This window comes from Melospiza melodia, chromosome 19 (assembly GCF_035770615.1).
Source record: "Melospiza melodia melodia isolate bMelMel2 chromosome 19, bMelMel2.pri, whole genome shotgun sequence".
NCBI classification, from domain to species: domain Eukaryota; kingdom Metazoa; phylum Chordata; class Aves; order Passeriformes; family Passerellidae; genus Melospiza; species Melospiza melodia.
In genome coordinates this window covers 8,857,434-8,880,155 of record NC_086212.1, presented here as the reverse complement: position 1 = coordinate 8,880,155, position 22,722 = coordinate 8,857,434, and the positions used below count along the sequence as shown (strand labels likewise).

The 22,722-nt window shown below is 45.8% G+C and overlaps 1 protein-coding gene across 3 annotated transcripts; it reads left to right on the top strand.

Annotated features, from left to right (window-relative positions):
* CSNK2A1 (casein kinase 2 alpha 1) lies at window positions 1–22,408 on the top strand. 3 transcript variants are annotated; one of them, XM_063172382.1, is made up of 13 exons: window positions 1–94; window positions 11,626–11,819; window positions 12,831–12,942; window positions 13,828–13,929; window positions 14,352–14,402; window positions 15,072–15,131; window positions 15,726–15,809; window positions 16,208–16,318; window positions 17,133–17,234; window positions 18,131–18,231; window positions 18,903–19,051; window positions 20,329–20,415; window positions 21,067–22,408. In XM_063172382.1, exons 2-13 carry the CDS (start codon window positions 11,719–11,721, stop codon window positions 21,180–21,182), a joined length of 1,176 nt encoding a protein of 391 aa, XP_063028452.1. In that variant the 5' UTR covers window positions 1–94; window positions 11,626–11,718; the 3' UTR covers window positions 21,183–22,408. The 3 variants fall into 3 exon arrangements, with proteins under 3 accessions (XP_063028452.1, XP_063028453.1, XP_063028451.1); XM_063172383.1 differs by lacking the exon at window positions 1–94 and adding an exon at window positions 9,359–9,379; XM_063172381.1 differs by lacking the exon at window positions 1–94 and having other exon boundaries at window positions 21,067–21,219; window positions 22,069–22,408.
* Window positions 22,409–22,722: the final 314 nt, after the last annotated feature.

Below are 22,722 nucleotides of genomic sequence, written 5' to 3'. Positions count from 1 at the left end.
GCCTCGCTCTGGTCCCTGCGGCGGCGGCCGAGCCTTGTGCCTCCGCCATATTGTCTGTGTGCGGCGGCGGCGGCGGCGGTAGCGGCCGCGCCAGGTACCGGCGGCTCCGGCGCCCGAGCGGGGCCCCGCGGCGGTGGCGGGCGGAGCGGGCGGCGGGGGGGAGGCGCCGCTGCGCCTCCCGAGCTCCTCCGCCCCCCCGCCGCGGGCGCGGTGTGGGCCGGGGGGCCGCGGCTGCCCCTCAGGAGAGTGGGGCCGCGGCGGCGCTGAGGGGGAGCGGGCAGAGCGGGCGGGTCCGGTGCGGCGGAAAGGGCACGGCCCGCCGCCCTCTGCCCTCGGAGGGGCTCCGAGTGCCCGGGGGGAGCGGGCAGGGGCTGTGCAGGGGCCGCCCCGCTGCCCCCAGCCCGGTGCGGGGCCGCCCTGGGCCGCGCAGGAAGGGCAGAGCCCCGCGGAACGGGAGCCGTCCCCTCCCCCAGCTCTCCCGGCTCCCACCTTCGGGCCGTGGAGGTGTTATTGACTTCAATTGCTCGATCTTGCCTCTTCCCCGCCCTGCCCGGAGAAGCGGGGAGATGCGGAGGGGCACGGAAAGGCCCGTTCGTGCTCGGTGCCTCCCCCGGCTGCGCAGGGACTCCGTTCTGGGCCTTTCTGGGTGGAGGGAAGGTCGTTCTCACGGCTGTGCACACCAGTCTGTGGAAGCAGCGCTGGTCAGCCTTGCCCCCGCTGTAATTTAGTTAATTGTGCCTTGGGACCGAGAGCAGCGTGTCTGTTGGTAAAATGTGGTTTGTAAGAGAGGAGTAAGATAAGATTATGGAACCCTATGTGTGTGAGATCGCTTAATTTTTTCTTACTGAGGTTTTTGGGTTAAACCAATAAAGTTTGGATTGTGAATATTCAGGCAAAGTGGAGGGGCAGGCTGTGATCTGTGGTCTCTGGTGATCGCTTGCAGGACCTGGGGGGCTCCATGGAGCTGTGGGCAGGTGGTTTAGGTTGGATATTAGGAAAAGGTTTTTCACCCAGAGGGTGGATGGAAACTGAAACAGGCTCCCCAGGGCAGTGGTAATGGCCCCAAGCCTGACAGAGTTCAAGGAGCTTGGAGAAGGTTCTCAGGCACAGGGTGGGATTTCTGGGCTGTCCTGTGCAGGGCCAGGAGTTGCCTCCATGTTCTTTGTGGGTCACTTGCAGCCCTGGTACCCCTGAGAGGGGTCTCTCCTGGTTTGGGATTTGTGTTGCTCAAACCTGACCCTGGGTTGGAGCTTTGGGCAGCTGCTCTTGCACTGACCCTGGTGCCAGGCTTTGAGGCTGGGCACTGTCCCTGGAGAGGGCTGTGCCATGTGCTCACCTGGCTCCTCATGGGTGCCCTCCACAAAGGGCTTGGGAAGAGCCCCTGCCAGAGGGGACTGGGCACAGTGGCAGCTGTTCAGAGGAAAGCAAGTGGACACCCAGCATTTCTGCTTGGGGCTGGCAGTGATTTCTTTGTTCTTTGTGCACACTCTCTTTTTCTGAAACAGAATTACTCAAATTATTCAGACTCAGTTGGGGCTTGTGCCATCCTGCCAGCCAGCCTGGGTGTTGGATGTGAATCCAGGGTGGATTCTGGGTGCATCATCAGCTGGGGCAGAGCAGTCACTCATCCTGTGGTTGCTGGTTTGGTGTGGTGTAGAAAAGGGCAAAGTTTCTGCTAGGAGAGGAGGGAGTGAGCTTGGGAAGACTCAAGGCAAGATTTGGGGAGAGTGTGAAGCTTTATCAGTTCCTTAGTTATCCCTAAAACTGGGATTAGGGTAATGTTGCATTTCCTAGAGCACAGGCACTGTGTCTGTAACTGGAGGGTGGAAATTGGGATTGGGATGTGTGATCCCAGGATCAGGGCAGGCTCTGCCCTCAGCAGATCTGCCTGTGCCTTGTGGCTGCAATCCCTGTTCTCTTTGGATGGCTCCAGACAGGGGAGGGAAATTGCAACTGTAAAGGGCCAGACATTGTACAATTGTGATTGGAAAGGGCCTGAGCATGAAGAGTGTCCATCTTTGGTGGTAGGCAGTGATCCTTTCCCTTCATCTTGCCAATGGGGAGAAATTTCCATTATTTCACCTTTCTCCAGTGATTTCTGTCAATACCTGGTAACATAATTTCTGTTGTTAGTGAAATTTCCTGTCTTGTTCCCAGTGTGTGTGGTGGCAGAGCTGGGTGTGCGTGTCCTGCACTCAGAGCTTGGCCTGTTCAGCTGCTGCCTACAGAGGGTTGAGGAAGGGAACATAATCTTGGCTTTGGCTCCTGCAAAGAAGCAAAAACTGATGCAGCTGAAGATCTGGGTGAGGGGATGAGGCACAGAGCATGGGCAGATGTGGTGAGAGGGAGAGGCTGGAGGAGAAAGCAGACACTTGCAAGTGGGAGGGTCAGAGCAGGTTTTCTTTGTTTGGCAGGGCTCTTGGCTTCATAGATGGAGGGAAAGTGAGGCATGTTGGGTGTTGGGAATGTGGCTCTTTGGAAAAGTGATGCTAAAATTGGCAGTAGGTTCTAGCAAATGTGGAGGAAATTGGATCGTGGGATGTTGCATGGCATTAAGGTTGTTGAGGTTTGTGCAGGGGCAGTTAATGGAATTTGTTTGCTTGAAAAAGGCTGGTGAGATGTGAGAATGAAGATGCAAACCTGGGATTGGGAATTGATGTGGTAAAATTCCATTTCCTCACAGTGAGACATGGAAAGACTTAGAGTTTGGTATTTGGGGCATTTTCAAGTCATGCAGATTGGGTTCATCAGCATGGAATGTGTTGGAAGTAGGAATCTCAGGGTATAAAGGATGCTGAAAGGTGGTTACAGATTTGTGGAGTTGTAGAGAAAGAAACTTTCTGCTCTGATGAAAGGGACATGTACCCAGCTTTTCCCAATTTTGGTAAATGGTGGGTGTCCTTACACTTCCATTTCAGTTCTTCTCCATTTTCTCCTTACAGAACTCATTTTCTCTTTGTCTTTCCTCATGTCCTCTGAGGATAAGGGAAAGGAAGACAGGAGAAGCAAATGGGTGACATTGTGGTGGTGTGATTAATTTAGTGTCACATTTCTGAAGAGGCAGGGATTTATTTCTGGGCTACCAGACCTGTCACCTCCACTGTTCCTCCATTATGGAATTGCTTACATTAAAATATCTGTTTAGAACTCTTTGCATGAGATTGTTGCCATCTTATTGTCCCATAAGGGTCTTGTGAGGTAAAAAAAAATAAGATTTTAAGATCGGGAAACATTGCCTTGACTTAGTCTGGCTACAAACATTTGTTGCAAGACAGCTCTTGGATAATTTTTCTAAGCTTGGATATCTCCTTCCAGGGGCTTCCAAGAGCTGACTTCCCTGGAATTTACAGAATGTAATTGGAGAAAGGGAGTTCTCCTTTGAACCTGAAAAAAACTGTTTGGAAGAGGAGGCTGCAGCTTTTTGAGCTGCTGTTAGTGCTCTGCTGAATGTAGAGTTTTTCCAAGCTGGTTTTTGGGCCCTTTTTCCATCAAGGTGCCAAACTTACATATTGGTGGGGAAGATTGATGAGGAGTGGGATTGTTGATGTGGTTCATGGATATTTTCTGGTTGGGAGTCCAGTAGAGAAACAGCAACGTGAGCCTGGCCCAAGTCTCATCTGCTCCTGTTTTCACACTGTTCTGGACAAATGGTTTTATTATTACCCATTTCTTGCTGCTGCTTTGGGAGGCTGAAGAGCAGAAGGGAAGCTTGGAGTTCTTTGTGGACTTGGTACCACCACAGACTCACATTTGGAACGTTACAGCTTCAATAATTTTAATTTTCCTTGGAGTTGAGTTCTGAGATTTAGGTTATGTCCTCCTTACTGAGTTCTATTTTTTAATTAATATTACCATGTACAGGGAGGTGGTTTCTAAAGCAGGCTGCCCAGCTCCTGCCTGTGTAATGGCTGCTTCATATTATGGCAGTTTATTTATTTCTTGTGAGTGCTGAATAAATTGTGTGCTAGATGGAAAACAGCTTTGAGTCAAGGCAAGAGTTTGGCTGCAGCTTTCCCACTGGATGGTCTGAAGTGTTAACAGCAGACCTAGAAAATTGAAGTTACTCACTCTGTTTTGCAGAGAAGAAGGTTCTGCCCTTGCACCTTCTGGAACAACTAAAGGCTAAATTAGTCCTCTTTTAATTAAGCCAAGTTCAGGGAGAATCCTGCGTGCTAATACAGCATTACATGCCAGAACTTGCTTTCCCTGGGTGGGAAAGGTCTTCCTGTGGTGGGAGAAGTGGCCCCAAATCCTCTTGTGTGTCCAGGGAGCTGCAAAGGTGCCTCTCCCTGTTGTTAGCAAAGCCTTTGGAGAAGGCATTTTCTCAGAGCATATTTGCACATGTGCGTGTGAGTTGTCAGAAAATCTTTATTTTTAGTGTTCAGAAAATGGATGAGCGTGGACGCGCACAACAAATTAATTTCCAGTCTAGAAAAGCAAGAGCTCCTGCAGTGTTCCTTCTCTTGCAGCCTTTTTCACAGGTTTCTCTGTCTGTTACCAATGTGCTGTTGAATTCCAGCCTTTCTTCCACGCTTGGTTGTACTCCAGAAGGAAAAAGAGGGCTTTTTAGAGGGCTTTTTCCTCGCTCTGCAGCATCTAGATTAATTTCATCTGAACTTACAAATGAAGTTACAAGTTTTGGCACAATGGCTTTACTGGGGGCTTGTAAGGTGTGAAGGAGAGTGCTGATTGCTGGAGTTTAATAGCTGGGGTTTTTTTCCATTTGATTCTTGGAATGGTGGTAGCTAGTTTCATCTTGTGTTAATAAAGATAAATTTTTACAGAATTATGTCAGAGCTTCACTTGCTGGCAGGGGTTTGCACTGGGTGCCTCTTGCTGAGCCTGCTCGATGCTGGCTGAGGGTTGGACATGGTTTGTAGTGCATTGCCTGCTCCATGGAACAGCTGATCACAGGGATTTCCTGAAGAAATAGTTACAGGCAGTGCCCTTTGGCTCTGGTAATTCCTCCTGCCTCTAGGAGTTGCTTGATTGGGTCAATTAAAACTGTGTAACTTTTACAGATGGTTGGTACGGGTCAGTTTTCTGAGTTCTGCCTAAATCCCTCTCTGTACATGACCCATAAGAGTCAAATCAGCTGAATGATTGTCCTGGCAGTACTCTGTGCCTACTAATTAATGAGGAAAACAACTGTGTCACTTAGCAGCAATTAGGGAGGTAGAACTTTCCAGAGGATGCTGCCAGTGGAACCTGATGTCAGGCCATAGTGCTGCTGAAACATTCCCCTTTGTGAGCCTCCAGAAGAGTTCCCTGGTGTTGCTGGGCTCTCAGAAACTGTACTTTTGGGAACTGGAATCCTGTCCAAAGCTCCAGCAGTAGGAGATTTAGTTTTGTTAGTGCTCTTGGAAGAAAAAGGAACTGCTTCCTGTTGAGGTATTGCTCTGGCTTTAGGGCAGACCTGGAGGGATACTCCTCCAAAGAAAATCCCCCTGCCTTTCCTGCACTCCCTGCTCAGCCTGACCTGGCACTTTGGGGAAGAGGTGCAGGCAGAGTTTTGTCGTTGGTTTCTGTTTGGTGTGTGCACAGACGAGGTGATTTGGCGGTGCCTGGTTATATTGCAGCCATTTTTATCAGGCTGTGTCAGGAGTCCTTGGCACTGGCACTGAGGACATCCTCTGGGTTTATGGGTGCTGGGAGTGGTGGCAGAAGCTGCAGGCATGGGAAGGAGGCAGAGCCTGCCCTCAGCTGCTGGGGCTTGGGTGTCTTGCTGCCCTCTGTGGCTACATGGCCCTGTCCAAGGTCAGCTTTGGCCTCTTTGTGTTTTGGGGTCTTTCCCTTTGCTCCATGGGCTGCTGACTGACTTAGCTCTGAAAATAATAGTGTTGATCTTGGGGAATTGCCTGCATAGAATGCCTGTCACTGCTGCTGGAGGTGAGCCCAGTGCTCTGCCCCAGTCCATGTGCTGTTGCCAGCACTGATATTTGGCAAAGGACAGGTGCCCAACCAGGCTGAGATGCTGGACACCCATAGAGGCTTCATGTGAGCTCTGCTAAAATTCAGCTGTTAGAGATGTGAATGAAAAGGAAGACAAAGCATGACAGACCTTCTGCCAGGAGAGTGTGTGCACCAGAGCCACTGCCAGGGCACCCTGGAGGGTGACAGACATGTTACACTCTGCTTCCCGAGGTGGGAAAGTGGGACAGTGAAGTTTTCCCCAAGACTGTGAAGAGTATCATCAAACATGGGAGTTACAGCAAAACCATTCCTGTGGCTTCCATATAGATTGTGATCCTCATTACAGAGGATGACTTCTTCATTGGCAAAATCGTGAGGAATTCAGAGAGGAATCAGTGGAGCTGATGTAGGAAGAGCCAATCTAAATTTAGGATGTTTCTAATGCAGAATTACTCCAAGATGTTGCTTCCAGTATAACTAAACCTGTCAACTGCTTTCTCTGCAGACTGGCCATGTCTTGTTTTGAATTAATCACAACAGTTCATGTTTCTTTCTTAAGGGAATGTTGAGGTCATTACATTATCATTTGTTATTTCTCTACAGTCGGACACAACCAGCTATTTAAAAGAAATCTGGAAAATAATTTTAGTGGAAACTGCAGTTAAATCACACTGTGCTGTTCCAAAACAATACCCAGAGAAAAGTTTGATTTCAAACCTAAGCTTTTTTTTTTCAACTCAAATTTTAAAATCTGCTTTTCTGTTGATGTTGTCCCTTTAGTAGGGAAATGATCTTCAGGAAAGGATATAAAATGTCAATTTTGTTAATCCAGGCTTGTTTCTATTTTAGTTGTAAAATCATAGAAAAATATAGGTTGCAAGGGACTTCTGGAGGTCATTTGTTCTGTACTTGTATTGCTGAAGTTTCAGCATCATGAGAATATAGAAATCAGGTTTCTTTTGTGAGATAGAGCATATTTTTAATGGAGATGATTACTATTTCTTTCTTATTATTTCTTTTAAAAGTAAGCTGAGTGTTGATTGATGTTGACTGCCAGCAGGCAGTACTGTAACATTTAGGCATGCCTTGATTTTTTAATTTCAGTGTTTCTCTGGTATTAGATATTCTCCAAACTCTGAAGGAGCAGTGCATTTCCCTGGGAGGATTACAGGGCTATGTGAAGGAAATCATCAACAATTTTATCTGATAATTGTAATTCTTGCTCACCCTACCAAATCACATTTTACACTCATGATTTTAGAGGCTGGCTTTAAGCTTTCTGCTATGAAAGGTAACATCTTGCTTGCAGTTGGAGATAAAAGGAGGGGAATAACCTTTATATTGCAGGCTCTGTGCTGTAATTCTGCTCTTCTCCACTGACAGAGCTTTTCTTCTCTCCCAACAAACCTGCTGCTGTCTCAGCCTGTTTACAGTCTTAGGCTGGCACAGTCACACTGTAATGAGCTTACGTGGGGAAAGTAGAAGTGAGAGGAAAGTCTCTAGACCTGTTTGGTCAATCTGTCCACTTTGCTTTCTCCTCCAGAGGAAGGTGAGCTTCTCTGGCATTCATAAAGCTGCAGAAATGTTTTGTTGGCTCTTTGAGTTCAGCTCGCTGCAGTTCAGGGCCTGTTTTGCTCCCTTGGAACTGCTGTGGGCTCACTGAAGCAGAGTTCAGGTGGGTCATTGGGAATAACCAGGTTTATGTGGTGTTGAACAAGGTTTTCTGGGTTCACTCCACTCTCTCTGGATGAACTTGGATCTTCCTGGCAGTAGAGTGTTCACACTGAGGGCAAGGCATGCTGTTAACAGCAGTCCACAGGGAAGCCAGTGTCAAGCAGTGTTTGTGTTCTTGGGTACATTATTTATACTCCAAACCTTATCCACAAAGGTCATCACTTGGACAGCACTTGTGAGTTCCTTGGGACACCAGTCTTCTGGGAAGCTTGGCTTTCAGCTCACTGGGAGCCTCTATAAATGCTGCATCATACTGGGGCAACTTCACAGGTTTTAAGTTCTGAATGAGTAACTGCTTGAGAGAGGTTCCATGCCAAGAACATTTCCATTTAAAAGGAGAAAAAAAATCATTCCGGTATCTCAGTTATTCTGGACTAAAAAAGGCAAATTTTACTAGGGGCAAAGTAGGTGTGTTTCTCAGAAACTAATCTGCATGGATTTCTTAACTCTGTTTTGTTGCTACTTGCTCTAAGTGCATGCATCTGGAAGGACAGAGGTGTAGGAAATTCCTGTACTAATTAGAGTAGGTGCTGGAAGTATGGATCCATCACAAAATATCAAATTCTTTATGGGGACATGGTTGCCCTTAGAATTAGAGTGCATTGTAAGGATGATAACATCCCTTTTTAAAAATAAGGGGGTTTGTAACTAGCTTAGATTTAAATGTTGTAAAAGAGTCAAAGAGAGAACACTGAGAGGCTTTTTACCATTTTATTGAACTTTAGGCACAAAATGTCTAAGCTTGCCAAGCTGTTTAGACAACAGGCTACTGTTAAAAGAATTCAAACTTTTAAGAACTGATCTTTTTTAATTAGTAGGCCTTCCAATTAAAAAATTCCTATATGGTGGCAGCACAATTATTTATGTCTGGGCTGGGGCTCTGGGTACTCCCCTGGAGTCTGTCAGCAGGACAGGAGCTGTGTTTGGCTCTGTTCTTGCCTGGGATGAGCAGGGTTCCTCTTGATAAGGCTGCTGTGTAAGAAATCAGCTCATTATCAGTTTGTTAATGCTCCAATGGCATTTCTGAGGCCAGGCCTGTGTGGGAGAAGGCAGCAGTGAGACTTTGGGGTGTTCCTTTGCTGTAGCTGTCATGTGAGCCCTTCTGGGTGCTACCTGTCCAAGGGATGCCACCACAGGGGCTGATTGAGAAGCCCTGCTCTGTGTCCTTGCACAGTGAACAGCCTGTCAGACTGTGGTTGGGAGCTTTGTCTTCCTCTCCTTGTGACCTCTGGTACATTGCCTAAAAGCTCATGGTTGTTTCCCAGTTAAACACTTCTCTACCACAGAAATTAAAATTTTAATGTTGTTTCTGGAGATGCTCAAGGCTACACTGGACCCTGATCTCCCCACATCTACTTTGATTAGGTGATGTTGAGCAGACTCTCCCAATATAAATTATTCTATGATTCTGTCATCAATGCAGGAATTAACAAATGAAAAAAAATGGTTTGGATTCTGCAGAAATAGAACTCCTCTTTTATAACAGGCTCAGGTCTGTTCTCTTGGTGCAATCGCTGCTCTTGCTGTAGATTTTTCTGCTTTAAAACTGCAGCCTCAACTGATGCCTGCATGTCAACACCTGTCCCCATTATCTGTCCTTATTTGTGTCATTCCCTTCTGCCAAAGAGCTTGGATCCACTGCAAAATAATCCCCCTCCAGGGGCACTGAAGGCAAAAATCTATACAAATTCCTTGGCAGTTTTGAGCAGAGAGTGAGCAGCTTTCAGGCAGGGTAAGTTTGTGTATGTCTGTAACTCTGTTTGCTTTAAAATTTAGTTATCTGCAGATTCTCTCCCCTTCCTGTGTAAAGAATAGTAGACAATAATACCTACCCTTGTAAATAGACATTGTGTGCCATTCTTAGAAGCTGCAGTTGATGATTTCCTGAAAAAGCCTTTCTCTGAGCAGCCTGCTACAATGTGCTGCTTGAGCTAGGCTAGAGCTACGTGACAAAAAATAGCCACTATGAAATTTGATCTATCTTTAGATAATGTGATTGATTTTTCTTCTTTTTTTTTTGTGCTGAAACTGATCTTGCTGAGCTGGGTGAGGGGAGCAGTCACGTGTGCTTTATTTATACTGGATTGTGCTTAAAAATTAAAATTGCTAAGTCATCTGAGACATGTATAAGTTCAGTTAATTCCTTCACAAGGAGGATTGGGCAGAGGAAATGGGCCACTGCATCTCCTGCCAGAAGGACGGGGAGTGAGAAGAAACACAAACACAGTGATTGAACTTTGAAATCTAATAAATTTCACTGTACTAAACTGTTCTAGTAAACTTGCATGCTCTAGTAATGCCTGGGGACATCTAATTTTTAAGTGTCTGAGTCATGCCACATAAATGCTTTGAGGTCTTAGATGATTGCTGCCTCATCTTCTGAAATTGTATTTTGTGATAGGACTAGCATTTTATCTAGGAATAGACTTATTATATTTTGAGGAATGCTTCATATTCTTCCATTAGCTGGACACTGAAGTGCCTCATCATCCTTTTGTGGGTCTGAGGCCTCAGTCACCCTTCCATAGTGGATTTTGGGATAATGCTTGTCCCTGTTTACCCTTTGGACTGGATCACTGCACCCCTGTCTACCTGAAGCTGCCACCAACACCATTTGTGTGTCAGTAGGTCAAAAAATGTCCCAGTGCTGATCTCTGTCCCACCCAAGGAGGCTTTGCCCATGTCAGAGAGCCCTTGCACGCTCTCCTGCCTCTGGAAGCAGGACCAGCTGCTGGTCAGCTTGTGTGACACAGTGAGGGACATCAGACCTGTGTCCCCCAGGTCCTCCACAGCCAGTGGGTCCTCACAGGAGCTGAAGTGCTGCAGACCTCAAATAAACAACAGGACTGTGCCTGTAGAGCAGGATTTTGCTTCTGGAGTTTTCTCTATTGTGATGTGCCTTAGTAGCTTAAGCCAACTGCTCTGAGCAGATTTCTTGGTCTTTCTCATTAATGTGTGATTAATGGGGCTGTTACTTCCTTCTGCAGACTGGCAGTTGCCCATTTTCTCTGAAGGGATAAGATTGGCACAACAAATAATTGTATTAGTTTAGATAACAGTGTTGCCCACTGTGGGGGCACAAACCCAGGGCTGGATGGCCCTGCCACGTGCTGCTACACCAAACAGTGCTGGTCCCTGCTCCAGTACAGCTCCCTTTCTTGTAAGTTATTTTGAAAGCTAACAAGGGGATTCTTGTATTTAAACATCTTCCCCTTGTGAAGGATTTGAGACATGTAAAGGCTCCACATTTGTCTTAGGTAGGACAATATTGATACAGAACTGTAGTGAGTTACTGCTGTCCTAAATATTCAGATGTGGATGATAAAGTATTCAGACATATAGGATAAAGATACAGTGTTTGTCTCTGACATACAGTAACTTTCTTTTGAGTGGTTTTGACCAGTCTCAATACTGATAAAACTAATCAGAAGATTTGCAAAAATTGCCTTGGAAGGAGGAAGGATTGAAGGTACTTTGGGCAAGCACAATGCAAAGGAATATCTTCGGACCCTTGCAGCAGTGCATTTCTTTCATGTTTGAATAAAGCATAATCCAACACAGATGCTGCTGTCTTTTGGACAGTCAGATTTAATGCTTTGACTGTAGGAAGTTGTGACTAAAGCTGGTTTCCATCGCAGCAGAATTGATTTTGTTACAGTGGATGGCCCAAGACTTGTGATAGGGGTGAGACTGTAGCTGTTGCTTTCAGTCTGCAGATACAGAGCATGTGGCATTCTTTCCTTTTGGAAAGTTACCTCTACAACCAGCAGCTGGAAACAAGGTGCCAAAAATTACCAGGTCAGCACATTGATTTGCTATGGGCCAGTCCTGAGTGAGGGAGAGCAGACAAATGGCTTTCAAGAAATCCCAGGCCTATGGCTGGGCAGGCTCCAGCTTTTGCAGCAGCTTTTAATGATTAACTTAAATACTTTTGAAGTACCTTGAGAATTTAACCTCTGGTTTCTGTTCTGTCTGCAGGTGGAGGAATCTGAGGCCTTTCTCCTCTGTCAGCACTGCAGAGCAGGTCGCCTCTGGTTTCACATCGCGCTTCCGCCTGCCAAGCTGTCTGATATGTCGGGACCCGTGCCGAGCAGGGCCAGAGTTTACACGGATGTGAACACACACAGACCCCGGGAGTACTGGGACTATGAGTCTCACGTGGTTGAGTGGGGGTAAGTCTGGGCTGCCTCTGCATGTCCCTGCACCAGGATCAGTCCCTGTGGATCCTGCATAGTGGTACTTGGGGAGTTCAGGCAACTGCGCTGCGTGATGGCAGCTTCTTGGCAGATGGCAAGGGAAAGGATCACAACTTCTCTTCAGAAAAATGTTTCTTATCAAACTTTTAAATTCCCAGTTGTGGAAGAACATTTATAGCAGCTTCCTTAAAAGTTTGAAGAAGTTTTGCCAGGTAGTCGAGAAACATCCCCTTTCAGAGGGAAGAAAATGTATTTCTGAAACAATCCAAACAGTCCTTGAGTGCAGGGCTGAAAAGAAATGAAAAGACTTTCAAACTGAAGTTGCTGCTGACTTGGATAAGTGAAGAAACTCCACGGACTTAAATGAGTACATGCTATTTTATGACCTGTTGCTCAGCTCTCTCCAAGTGCCCGGAAAAGACATGGCTGCCTCTCTTTGAAGGAAGGAGATGTCTAAATTGAGCTCATGACTAAAGTGTCCCAGAATCAGACAGCAGTGGTGGCAGCTTCATAGCTCTGCGTTCCTGCTGGGATATGGAGGGCCCAGACAGAGTTCTGCCCTCAGCTGTGCAGTTCCCAGTTTCTGGAATGTACACAGTCGTCTGAGCCTAAGTGCTGCTTTGTGCCCAGACTGTTTTTAAACAGCCTTGCACTTAGATTTTTTCCTCCTACTGGCTTTGTTGAATTTTACCAGCATTATACAAGGAAAAATGGAGCTTCCAAATATAGAGAGAAGGGATAGTTCAAGTTTGCTAATGCTGAAATACATAGTTAGGCTTTCAGTCCATACTTTTGGATTGAATCTTGGGCAAATGGAAGTTCCCTGTTTCTCTCCCAGTTCTTAAATCATCTGGTTCAGGAGAGGTAAGGCACTAGTTAATCCCCTTTGTCTGTGAAGTTAGGCAGTGATTGAGTGTTAAGGAGCAGTTTATAAATTGTGATGGAAATGACTGAGCCCTTTGGAACTCTAACCTTTTCTCTCCACAGAAATCAAGATGACTACCAGCTAGTTCGAAAATTAGGCCGAGGCAAATACAGTGAAGTATTTGAAGCCATCAACATTACAAATAACGAAAAAGTAGTTGTTAAAATTCTCAAGGTGAGCTGGGGATTGAGCAAAAGATAAAATCTGTCTTGAGGTGATCAGGAGGCCAGAAAGGGCTTTTTGATGTTCTAAAACTGAAATCCTTAAAGCCTAGCTTTGGAGTGTCACTCAGTGAAACAGGGCATGGGTTTGAGCCTGCTGATATAAGCCCTGCAGTTAAGTCAGATCTCTGCCTGTAAGGAATTAGGCTCTGTCTTAAAGAAGCCCTGATGTGCAACACCTTTTTACTTGGAACTAAACAACATTTCAGCTGGTGACTACAAAATTCTCAGCTTCTGTAAGGGCTGGTGTCCTGGCAGGCTGTCATGGCCTTGGCCTTCATTTAGTGACCCTCCAATAGCCCATAGACTTCTCATAGTTAAACATTTGCCACATGCCGGTTAAGAAGTCTTGGAGTATCACAGAGCTGTTTGGTTGGAAAAGCACTCAAAGATCATCAAGTCCAGGCAACACCCCAGCATTCATGTCCCCAGGTGCCACATCTTTTAAATCTATTCCAGGATGGTGTCCTCACCACTGGAGCAGCCTGTTCAAGGTATTGACAGCCCTTTCTGTGAAGAAATTTTTTCCTGGCATTAGTTGAGGCCATTTCCTCTTGGCCTATCAGATTATGTTCAGAGAGCTTTTTTAAAAAAATGCCATCTTCCAGCCTCTCCTTCACTTGGAATTATTGTCTGTAGCTGTCAGGGTTGTGTGGTTAGAAAGGAGACAGCAGATATTTGAGCCCTTACTGGTGTGATGCATCCTCAGGTTAAATTTCAAATGTTTCAATATATTTTGCTGATCTGCAGTCACCTGGGTGTTGTCATCTGGCTGTTGAGCTGTTAGCCTCACTTTACTGCAGGGCTTTATCTTACACTTTGGGTTTTTCTTCTTCAGCCTGTTAAAAAGAAGAAAATCAAGCGTGAAATCAAGATCTTAGAGAACTTGCGAGGCGGTCCCAATATAATCACCCTTGCAGATATAGTAAAAGATCCTGTGGTGAGTAAGGGAGAAACTCAAGGGGTACACTGGGGTTAAGGGTGAAGTTGCTCCGTTTGATTTCAGCTCTGACCTGGCTTTTTGTTTTCCCCTGCTCTTAAATCCTGCTTTTGAATTGACTGATCAGATCAGCTCTTAATCTGATAAACTTCTTTTAGAGGGCCCTTCCCCCACAGGTCCCTCCAGCCCCTCACTCTGTGAGGAAGAGATACCAGCAAGCTGAGTCAAGTTAATTCACTCTGCAAACAGTGCTGCTGGAGGCTGTGGGCTCAGGCTCTGCTCTCTCTGTCTGAGGGGAATCATAAATATGTCCAAGGCAGAGGGATTTTGTGCAGTTTTAGTAGAAAAAAAAAAAGATGCAATTCATTATTCTAAGTGGAAACATAACTTTACATGGCTGAATACTTTTTTTTCTGTTTCAGTCTCGAACACCCGCTCTGGTTTTTGAACATGTAAACAACACAGACTTTAAGGTACAGTGTGAGATGTGACTTCTCTTTTTTTTGTGTTTGAACACCACTCCTACTTTCTGGGGAAGGGCAAGTACATAGGACAGGTATTTCCTTCCAGCAGAGGAAATGCTTTTAAATGTAAATGCAGTTGGGACAAAAGTTTGTAATTAGCCCATCAGTACCATTTTGCCACAAAAGTTACAAGATGAGAATGCAGATTCCAAGAGGCATTTAACCTTGAGAGCAAATGAATCTGTTACCTTGTGGTCCATCAGTGCCTGTGTTTTTGAGGCATTTGGCTTTTATGTGTACAACTATTTATTGAAACCACTTTAAATGTGGACAGCTGTTTCTGTGGCCTTCCATGCTTCTGGGAATGGGGATTTAAATGTTTCTTTGTCCATTCATACTGACCTGCCTCAGAAGAAGAAAAGCTGTGCAATGCCATCCATCATGCTTGTGCTGGGTGGGTACAACCAGAGGGAGAAAGTGACAGGAACCAGGATGTGCTGTCTGAGCAGAGCTGGAAGTAAACTATGTATGGGATTTGCAAAGGGAGAGGAACAGACTGATCAGAGTAACTTGAGAAACTTTGACTGTACCTTCAGATGGGTTTGGAGAATGCCAGCAGCCCTGAACAGGGTTTTTTTTGGATGTTGAACACTGACATGATGTGTTTGTGTCCCACAGCAATTATACCAGACATTAACAGATTATGATATTCGATTCTACATGTATGAGATTTTGAAGGTAAGTTGGCGCTCTGCTGTTTTGTTGGTTTATTTGCTCTCAGCTAATCACTGATGATAGTGACATCATATCACTAAGGGAAGGAGAGTCCATGGAAGAATTGGGCAGAAAAATACCAAGTCAGTATCTGTTTTTCAGCATTTTGGTACATTGAGGTACCTTAAAATCCTAAATCAGGAGTACATGTAGCCTCTGAAAAAAGAAAACTGAGCTGTTACTGGCTGGGTTTGTGCTCAGGTATAATGTGAGTCAAATGTCTTCATCCATTCTTCTGAACTAAGTAATTTCTCCTTAGGAGTCTGGAGAAAGGGGGCTTGTGTGATCATTAGTGCCTAGTAACTATTCTCTTAGAGACTCTGAAATTCCAATTTTTATGAGGAAGCACATTAAATAAAGTCTAGAGACTTGTGTTGCTGGGGCCTCCCTTTGGGAGGGGGCTCTAGAAGCATTTTCTGTGATCAGTGAGTCTAGTCCAGGATCTAACACTGGACAGTCCTGTCATCTAGTTAGACTTGATATGTGTGGAAATACTTTGGAATATGGTTAACTTGACCCATGCTTGTGACTCCAGCATCTGTTTCCTTTCACCTGCAGGCTCTAGATTACTGCCATAGCATGGGAATCATGCACAGAGATGTCAAACCTCACAATGTCATGATTGACCATGAGCACAGAAAGGTAGTGTGGGGTGGCTGGGGGGCAGGGAGGGGTTCTGCTTTTCTTTTGGCAAACTGGGATCCCTTTTGGGTACTCCTGTGTAGTGGTACTAGCAGACCTCTTTGAGGGGAACTCTGCTCTAATGGTGTGGACAAATGTAAAATGAGAATATTGTGCTGCTTTCTGAGGCTTTACTTGGTCACATGTAACCCTCAGGCAGGGTTGTAAGGAGAGATATTTTATTTAGTCTGCTTGGTGATACGGGTTTGGGGAGAATATGTAACCAGACACTCTGATCAAATTAATTGAAAATGGAAGACTTATAAATTAACTTCATGCTAAATTCACCAGTGTCATTCAGCCAGTGGTAAGCTGGAGCATCCCTTGAGCCTTTTTTCTTTGTTTTCTACCATTTTTAGCTTAGACTAATAGACTGGGGTTTGGCTGAATTCTATCACCCTGGCCAGGAGTACAATGTCAGAGTGGCTTCCAGATATTTCAAAGGACCTGAACTTCTTGTAGATTATCAGGTAAGAGTTACCAGGACTTCTTACTGACTTTGATATGGAAAGTCAGTGCCATTTCAAGGTAATAAACCCAAAATTCAGATGTCTAGAGAGTTGAAGCTAAACACAGTCTGTTCCAAAATGTGTGGCAGAAAGCAGTGGCCATAAAGCCACTGAATGAAAGAAACAAATGAGTAGTCTCAGGACCTGAGGAGGAGCTGCAGAACTGTCATTATGGATCTTGGAATACAAATGTTGAATATTTTTTTAGCAAGGCTGTGTTTGCAGTAAGGTACAGGAATGAAACAAAGCCCCTGTGGGAACAGCAAGTACTGCATCAACTTCTAAATTAAGCCATAAAAGCATCCCCTTATCTGATGGCAGTTTGCATTATGGAAATCACAGTGTTCCTGGTGACTTTCAGACCATGCTGGTTCTGGAAAAAAAACACATCCTCACCTGTCCATGGACCCTGGGGAGTCCACACCTTTAGTTGTTTGTTCCAATGCTTCCTTTCCCAGCACACATTTCTCTGTGGTTTATAACATTGGAGTCTGCAGTGAAAATAGAAGAAAGCTCTGGTTTTTAATATCCTGGCAGACAGGGATGGAATTAGGATACCTGCTGTCCTGCTAATTGCTGTATCCCAGTTTGAGTAACTGGAACACTGAGCTGAACACTGGTTTGGGATGAAGATACATGAAGATAGTTCAATTTGTTTCCAACATGACATGGCTGTGTTCATATCACCTTGGTGGGGTGGGGGAACCCTGTTAGTTTTGGAGGTCTGTTCTGCTTAATTCATTAGAAATTGAATTGTCCTTCTGGTTTTGTACAGATGTATGATTACAGTCTGGATATGTGGAGCTTGGGTTGCATGTTGGCTAGTATGATATTCCGAAAGGAGCCATTTTTCCATGGCCATGACAACTATGATCAGGTGAGAGCTGGTCATGTACAATGTCTGTTCTCTTAGCACCATGAAGGTCTCCTGCTTAGGCTTCTATCAAGTCATCCAGAGAATTTTTAAGCCTTTCTCTAATGGCTTCTTAGCTCAGTTTGAAGCCACATTCCTTTTCTCAAGTGTGCAAGATTATGTAACCAATTAAATAGAAATGGATTTATAGAGCTTTGTACTTAGGAGCTCTTCAGTAGGTGTCTGGGAAAAGCTGTGGAAATAGTTATATTAAGGCTGGTGTGTTCTAGTACATAGTTTGACTGTTCCTGAGGTTATGTTATGTGGAAAGCCCCTGCCACTACTCACTCTCCCCCCTGTATAGAAACTGTGAATTAGGTACAGGTTTATACAGATTCTAGAATCTTTGATATGTTGCCTTTGGGCCAAAATTTTTATTTTTAAACTTTTATCACATGCGCAGCATGTGACTGCCATGCAAATATTCTGGAACAGGGACCTTCTGTTCTCAAACCTTTATTCTGGAGCTCTCTGGGGTGGTGCTTCACCTTTCACATGCAAGATCCAGAGTTTCTGCTTTTTTGACCAGTTATTCTTGCCTTCCCCTCTGTTGGTTTTGAATATTTTCGTGCTGCTAAGGGAGGTTGTGGTGTGAGGTCTCATGTTTAGAGATTTTAGGGTCTGTGGCTCCCTCCTGGCTGCCTTGGGGTACTGAGCTCCAGCTGTGAGTTCAATCATGTTCCTGGTGCCTGGGACTGTGTGGCTGGGGAAGCCAGAGCCACAGGCTGACCCTGTGGCCTCTGATTCATACTGCTGGGATCAGGTTCCAGCTCCCATGGGAATGTGCTGCTGTATCTTCATGCAGGCTCTGGTATTATCATCCCTTCACAGCAGTGACTTGTTTTTGTGTTTGTTCCCAGCTGGTGAGGATAGCCAAGGTTCTGGGGACAGAAGATCTGTATGACTACATTGACAAATACAACATTGAGCTGGATCCACGTTTCAATGACATTTTGGGCAGGTGAGCCAAGGTCTGGAGTCTCTTTGGTAGATCCAGACAGTTAAAGCTTTGTCAACAGACCTTGAAATGAACAAAAATTTGTGGGAGAAATCAGAGCCAGGATTCTGGAGAACTGACACTTTGTGCCTTTGGTTCCTTTTGCCAGTGCTTTCCATAGTCCTTTATATGGAAATGGACCTGAGGAAAGATTTTTAAATGTCATTCAGGCAATAAAGGAGCTACTGGAGCAGAAAGCATGAAGGGCAAATGCTCTCTTCAGTCTGGAGGGGAAAAAACAAAATTGTGTTTCTCAGCATTAGAGTGCAGAAAGTCAGGTGCTGCTAAAAATGGCATTTATATGTTTTTTTTCCCCTCGTAGTGGGACTAAAATTAAAGGAACTCACATTGGGTGCAGAAGAGATGACAGAACCTGCAATTCTAGGCCTGTAATCCATTCTGAGCATTAGTCCTGGGGTCATGGCAGGGCCGTGCAGGGGCTGAGGTGGCTGTGCTGGGGCTGTGCCTGCTGTGCCACCGCGTGGAGACACAGTGACACTGCTTCATCTTCTGGAATGTCTCAGTGCTGTGCCTCCCTCAGGGCTGGACATCTGTCACAGCTCTTGCTCCTTAAGAGAGTGAGTTTTGGCATTGCTGTCCCCTGGCTGGCCTGATCTGGGTCTGTTTCCCTGCAGACACTCCCGTAAGCGATGGGAGCGCTTTGTCCACAGTGAGAACCAACACCTGGTGAGTCCAGAAGCTCTGGATTTCTTAGACAAGCTGCTGCGATATGATCACCAGTCACGACTCACAGCAAGAGAAGCCATGGAACACCCCTACTTCTGTAAGTATCAGCTGCTGTCCTGAGAGTTCTGCCTCTGGGAAATCTCTGTTCCCATGCCTTGTGTGGATGGGAGCTGAGAATGGCAACAATGATAAGCCTGGTCTGCAAATAATTTGTGCTGGAGCTCAGGCTGCTGCTCTCTGTGTGCCACCTCCACCAGCCAAGGAATCAGTGTTGGGTGCCTGTGTCAGGCCCATGAATCAGCACGTGATATCAAGGAAAGTCACCTAACTCATGTGATTTGGGGTTGATTTCTGCAGGTGTGCATGGATTCCTCTGTTTGGATAAACCCAGAGAATTCTGGTTTGTTGATAAACAGATGTTTTCACTCCTTCTGTTGCTAAATTGCTTAGCTACTGCTATATTAAGGTCTTGATTTTGCCAGCAAAAATGTTATTTTCACTAGTAAATGCTTTTAAGTGCTTGCTGTTCTTCACAGATATTGATATCTGGGGGTTTGAAGCAGCTGCAACAATGCATAATGTCAATATTTGATCAGGTGGTTTGGTTTTGGGGTTGTTTTAGCTGCTGCTGAGGGGACCTCTGTAATTAACAGACTGTTGATCTGTGTTACACCTGTTGGAAAAATCCCAGGGGAATGTTTTGCAAGTATGAGCATTAGAAAAGCCAACAGCTTGGAATGTGAGAGCTGGACAAACAGTTCATTAACTTGTGTTCACAAAAAGATACACATAGTGCTGAGCTCAGCAAAGTTTGGGATTCCCTTGTCTGACACAGAAGGCCTGGGAGTCAGGAAGGGATTGTCCCTGTTCAGATGAGAGCCTTATTTACATGCAGCTGAAAATCAAGAGTTAGTAAGTTGTGATCATCTCATGGATGACAGGTTCTAGTGACACACCTGACAGCTCACAGAGATGTAAGATGTGTACAGAGACATGACACACGATTGTAATCAGTGATAATCTTTCTGCTTGCTGCACCCATATTCTGGGTTTGGCTTTCTGCAATTACACAGTTGCTTAGCACAGGAAGATCAACTTTGCCATAATAACCTTTGTCTTTTCCTATCAGACAGTCCTGCTGAACCCCAAATCACATCATTTAGCTGATTTTCCCTGATACAATGTGACCTTGGTACCTTCTTGAGTGCTTCCCGCTGGCATTGGTGGAAATGTCTGTATTTCAATAGATGGTGGTTGATGTTGTTTGGCACAGGCAGAGTGCCAGGACTGGCTGAGCACAGAGGCCACAGGCAGTGTGTGTGCCTCAGCAGCTCTCTGGCAGCACAGCACTCACTGGTAGTGTGCTCTTCCTAGACCCCATTGTGAAAGACCAGGCTCGGATGGGCTCGTCCAACATGGCGGGTGGCAGCACTCCTGTCAGCAGTGCGAGCATGATGTCAGGTCAGTTCTGCCAACTCTCTCGGTGCTTGGGCTGCTGAAGCTTTTCTGTGTGTGGGGTGGGTGGGTGGGAGGACCCAGGAGGGAGAGTTCAGCAGGCAGGGAGGGCGGTGTTGGGTCATCTCCCAGGATTGGGGACAAGGGCAAAGAGAGCTGCAAAGTGGGTGGGAGAGTCTGATAAGTAAGGCCTTGGGCAGCCTGACCTGTTTTTCTGGTCTCATTTTAAGAAGTTCTTTGCAGTTGATTTTCTGGCAGCAGCTTGAAGGACAGTCCACTTGCACAGGCTGCCCAGAGAAGCTGTGGCTGTCAGATCCCTGGAATTGTTTAAGGGCCAGGTTGAACGGGGCTTGGGGCAACATGGTTTAGTGGAAGGTCTCTGCCCATGGCAGAGGGGTTGGAACAAGAGGATATTTAAGGTTACCTTTTCAACCCAAAGCATTCTGTGATTCTGCCCATCAGTGACACTCAGGGGTGTGCAAATCTGTGCCCTTCCCAGAGCTGCAGAGAACAGTGACAGATCTTTTCTCTCTTTAATTATTTTGGCAGCTCTGAAAACATAACTGACCCACAAAGCTCCCGCTTGACTTCAGAAGCTGTCCTGGATAGCAGTGTGCTGTTTTTACTCTAATTCCTGCTTACCTGTCTCTCTTCCAGGGATTTCTTCAGTGCCAACACCTTCACCCCTTGGACCTCTAGCAGGCTCCCCCGTCATCTCTGCCACCACCACCCTGGGGATGCCGGTTCCAGCTGCTGCGGGCGCCCAGCAGTAGTGACGGGCTCTGTCTCCTGCTGCCTGAGCTGAGTCAGGTGGGGAAGAGGTTTCCCCCTCCACCTCTCCTCAGGACGCAGCTCGTGCCTGGCAGGGGAAGGGAGGGGATGAACGCTTTGGAGACACCGTGTCTGAACTGTTGCTTGTGGATTTATAGTAGTTCAGTCATTATATACAAAATTATTATAGGCTGATTTTTCTTTTTTTACTTGAACTTTTCGTAACTCAGGGGATTCCCTGAAAATACCTACAGATGGAATACTTCTTGGACAGTTTTTCTTCCCACCCCCCCCCACCCCTCCCAAAAAAAAAAACAAAAAAAACACCAACAAAACAACTCTTCATGTAATAACAAAGATGAATCAACAGCATTTCCAAGCTCTTGCATCCTGCTGGAAATCTCTTCTCTTCATGTTCCCACCATTATTCCTCCACAAGCCTTGGGGGATTGTGCTGTTCTCCAGAGACTACCAAACCAAGTCTTCATAAGGCAGGGGAGGGGATTCTTAAAGTACCACTCACTTGAACCCCATGTCCTGCATATGTCCCAGCCAGGGTACACTGAGGAGACAATTCCAGTAGGGAGAGGTGGGATAAGCTTAAAAGGAATAAGTGCAGATAGCGTCCAAAACCCTAATTGGATTGGATAATGTCTCCTTAGGAGTCAACCAGAATGCTAACTCACCCCTTGCATGTAATTTTAGTCTTAAAAATGAAGTTACTGATCCAGTTGGAGTCCTTGGCACCTCCTGAGACAGGTGCTCCTGTAGAGTAAGCCCTGCTCTCATCAGCCCCTTTCTCGTGGAGGGTTCTTCCAGCCATTGCTTGGCTTGGATCTCTGGAATTAATTTGTTATTGGGTATATTGTTTTTAAATTGTTTCTATAGGTTTCGAGCTGGTGGCTACTTAAAGCTGGAAAAATCAGACTGCGCCAAGTCCGATCCCACATCTTCACCCACCATCCCCTCCCTCACGTGCCATGTGGTGAGAATACCAGTTACCTCACAGTCTTGTAAATATGCACTGAGAGGAAGGAGCCAGGAGACGTTAACTTAAACTGAAATGGTAGATCAGTAATTGTGGACAAATATTATCATTGACAACGGAAAAGCACCCTTGTTACAGCCCTGCTACCCCTTGCTGTGTATATATACTTTGTCCTTCATATGTGAAAGATCCAGTGTTGGAATTCTTTGGTGTAAATAAACATTTGGTTTTATTTATCGAGGTTAGATTTAAGTTCCCTGTGTAGAGGCCTCCCTGGGGTGGTCATACACTGACACAGGAGTGGTGACAGCCACATGTGCCCTGGGCAGGCCATGTCTCTGTCACACCCATGGGGAGCAGTGCAGAGAAGCCTTACACAGATGTCACAAAGCCAAAGTATCTCCTGGGAGAAGGATCTTTTGCCATAACAAAAAACCCTCTTCTGTCTCAGCCATGATGGTGGGGAATTGAGATGATGAACCAATTATTAGTTGTTTGCCTGTTGCAACTCACTGGATTTCTGTGACTTGTTTTCAGTCACCTAACGCTAGGCT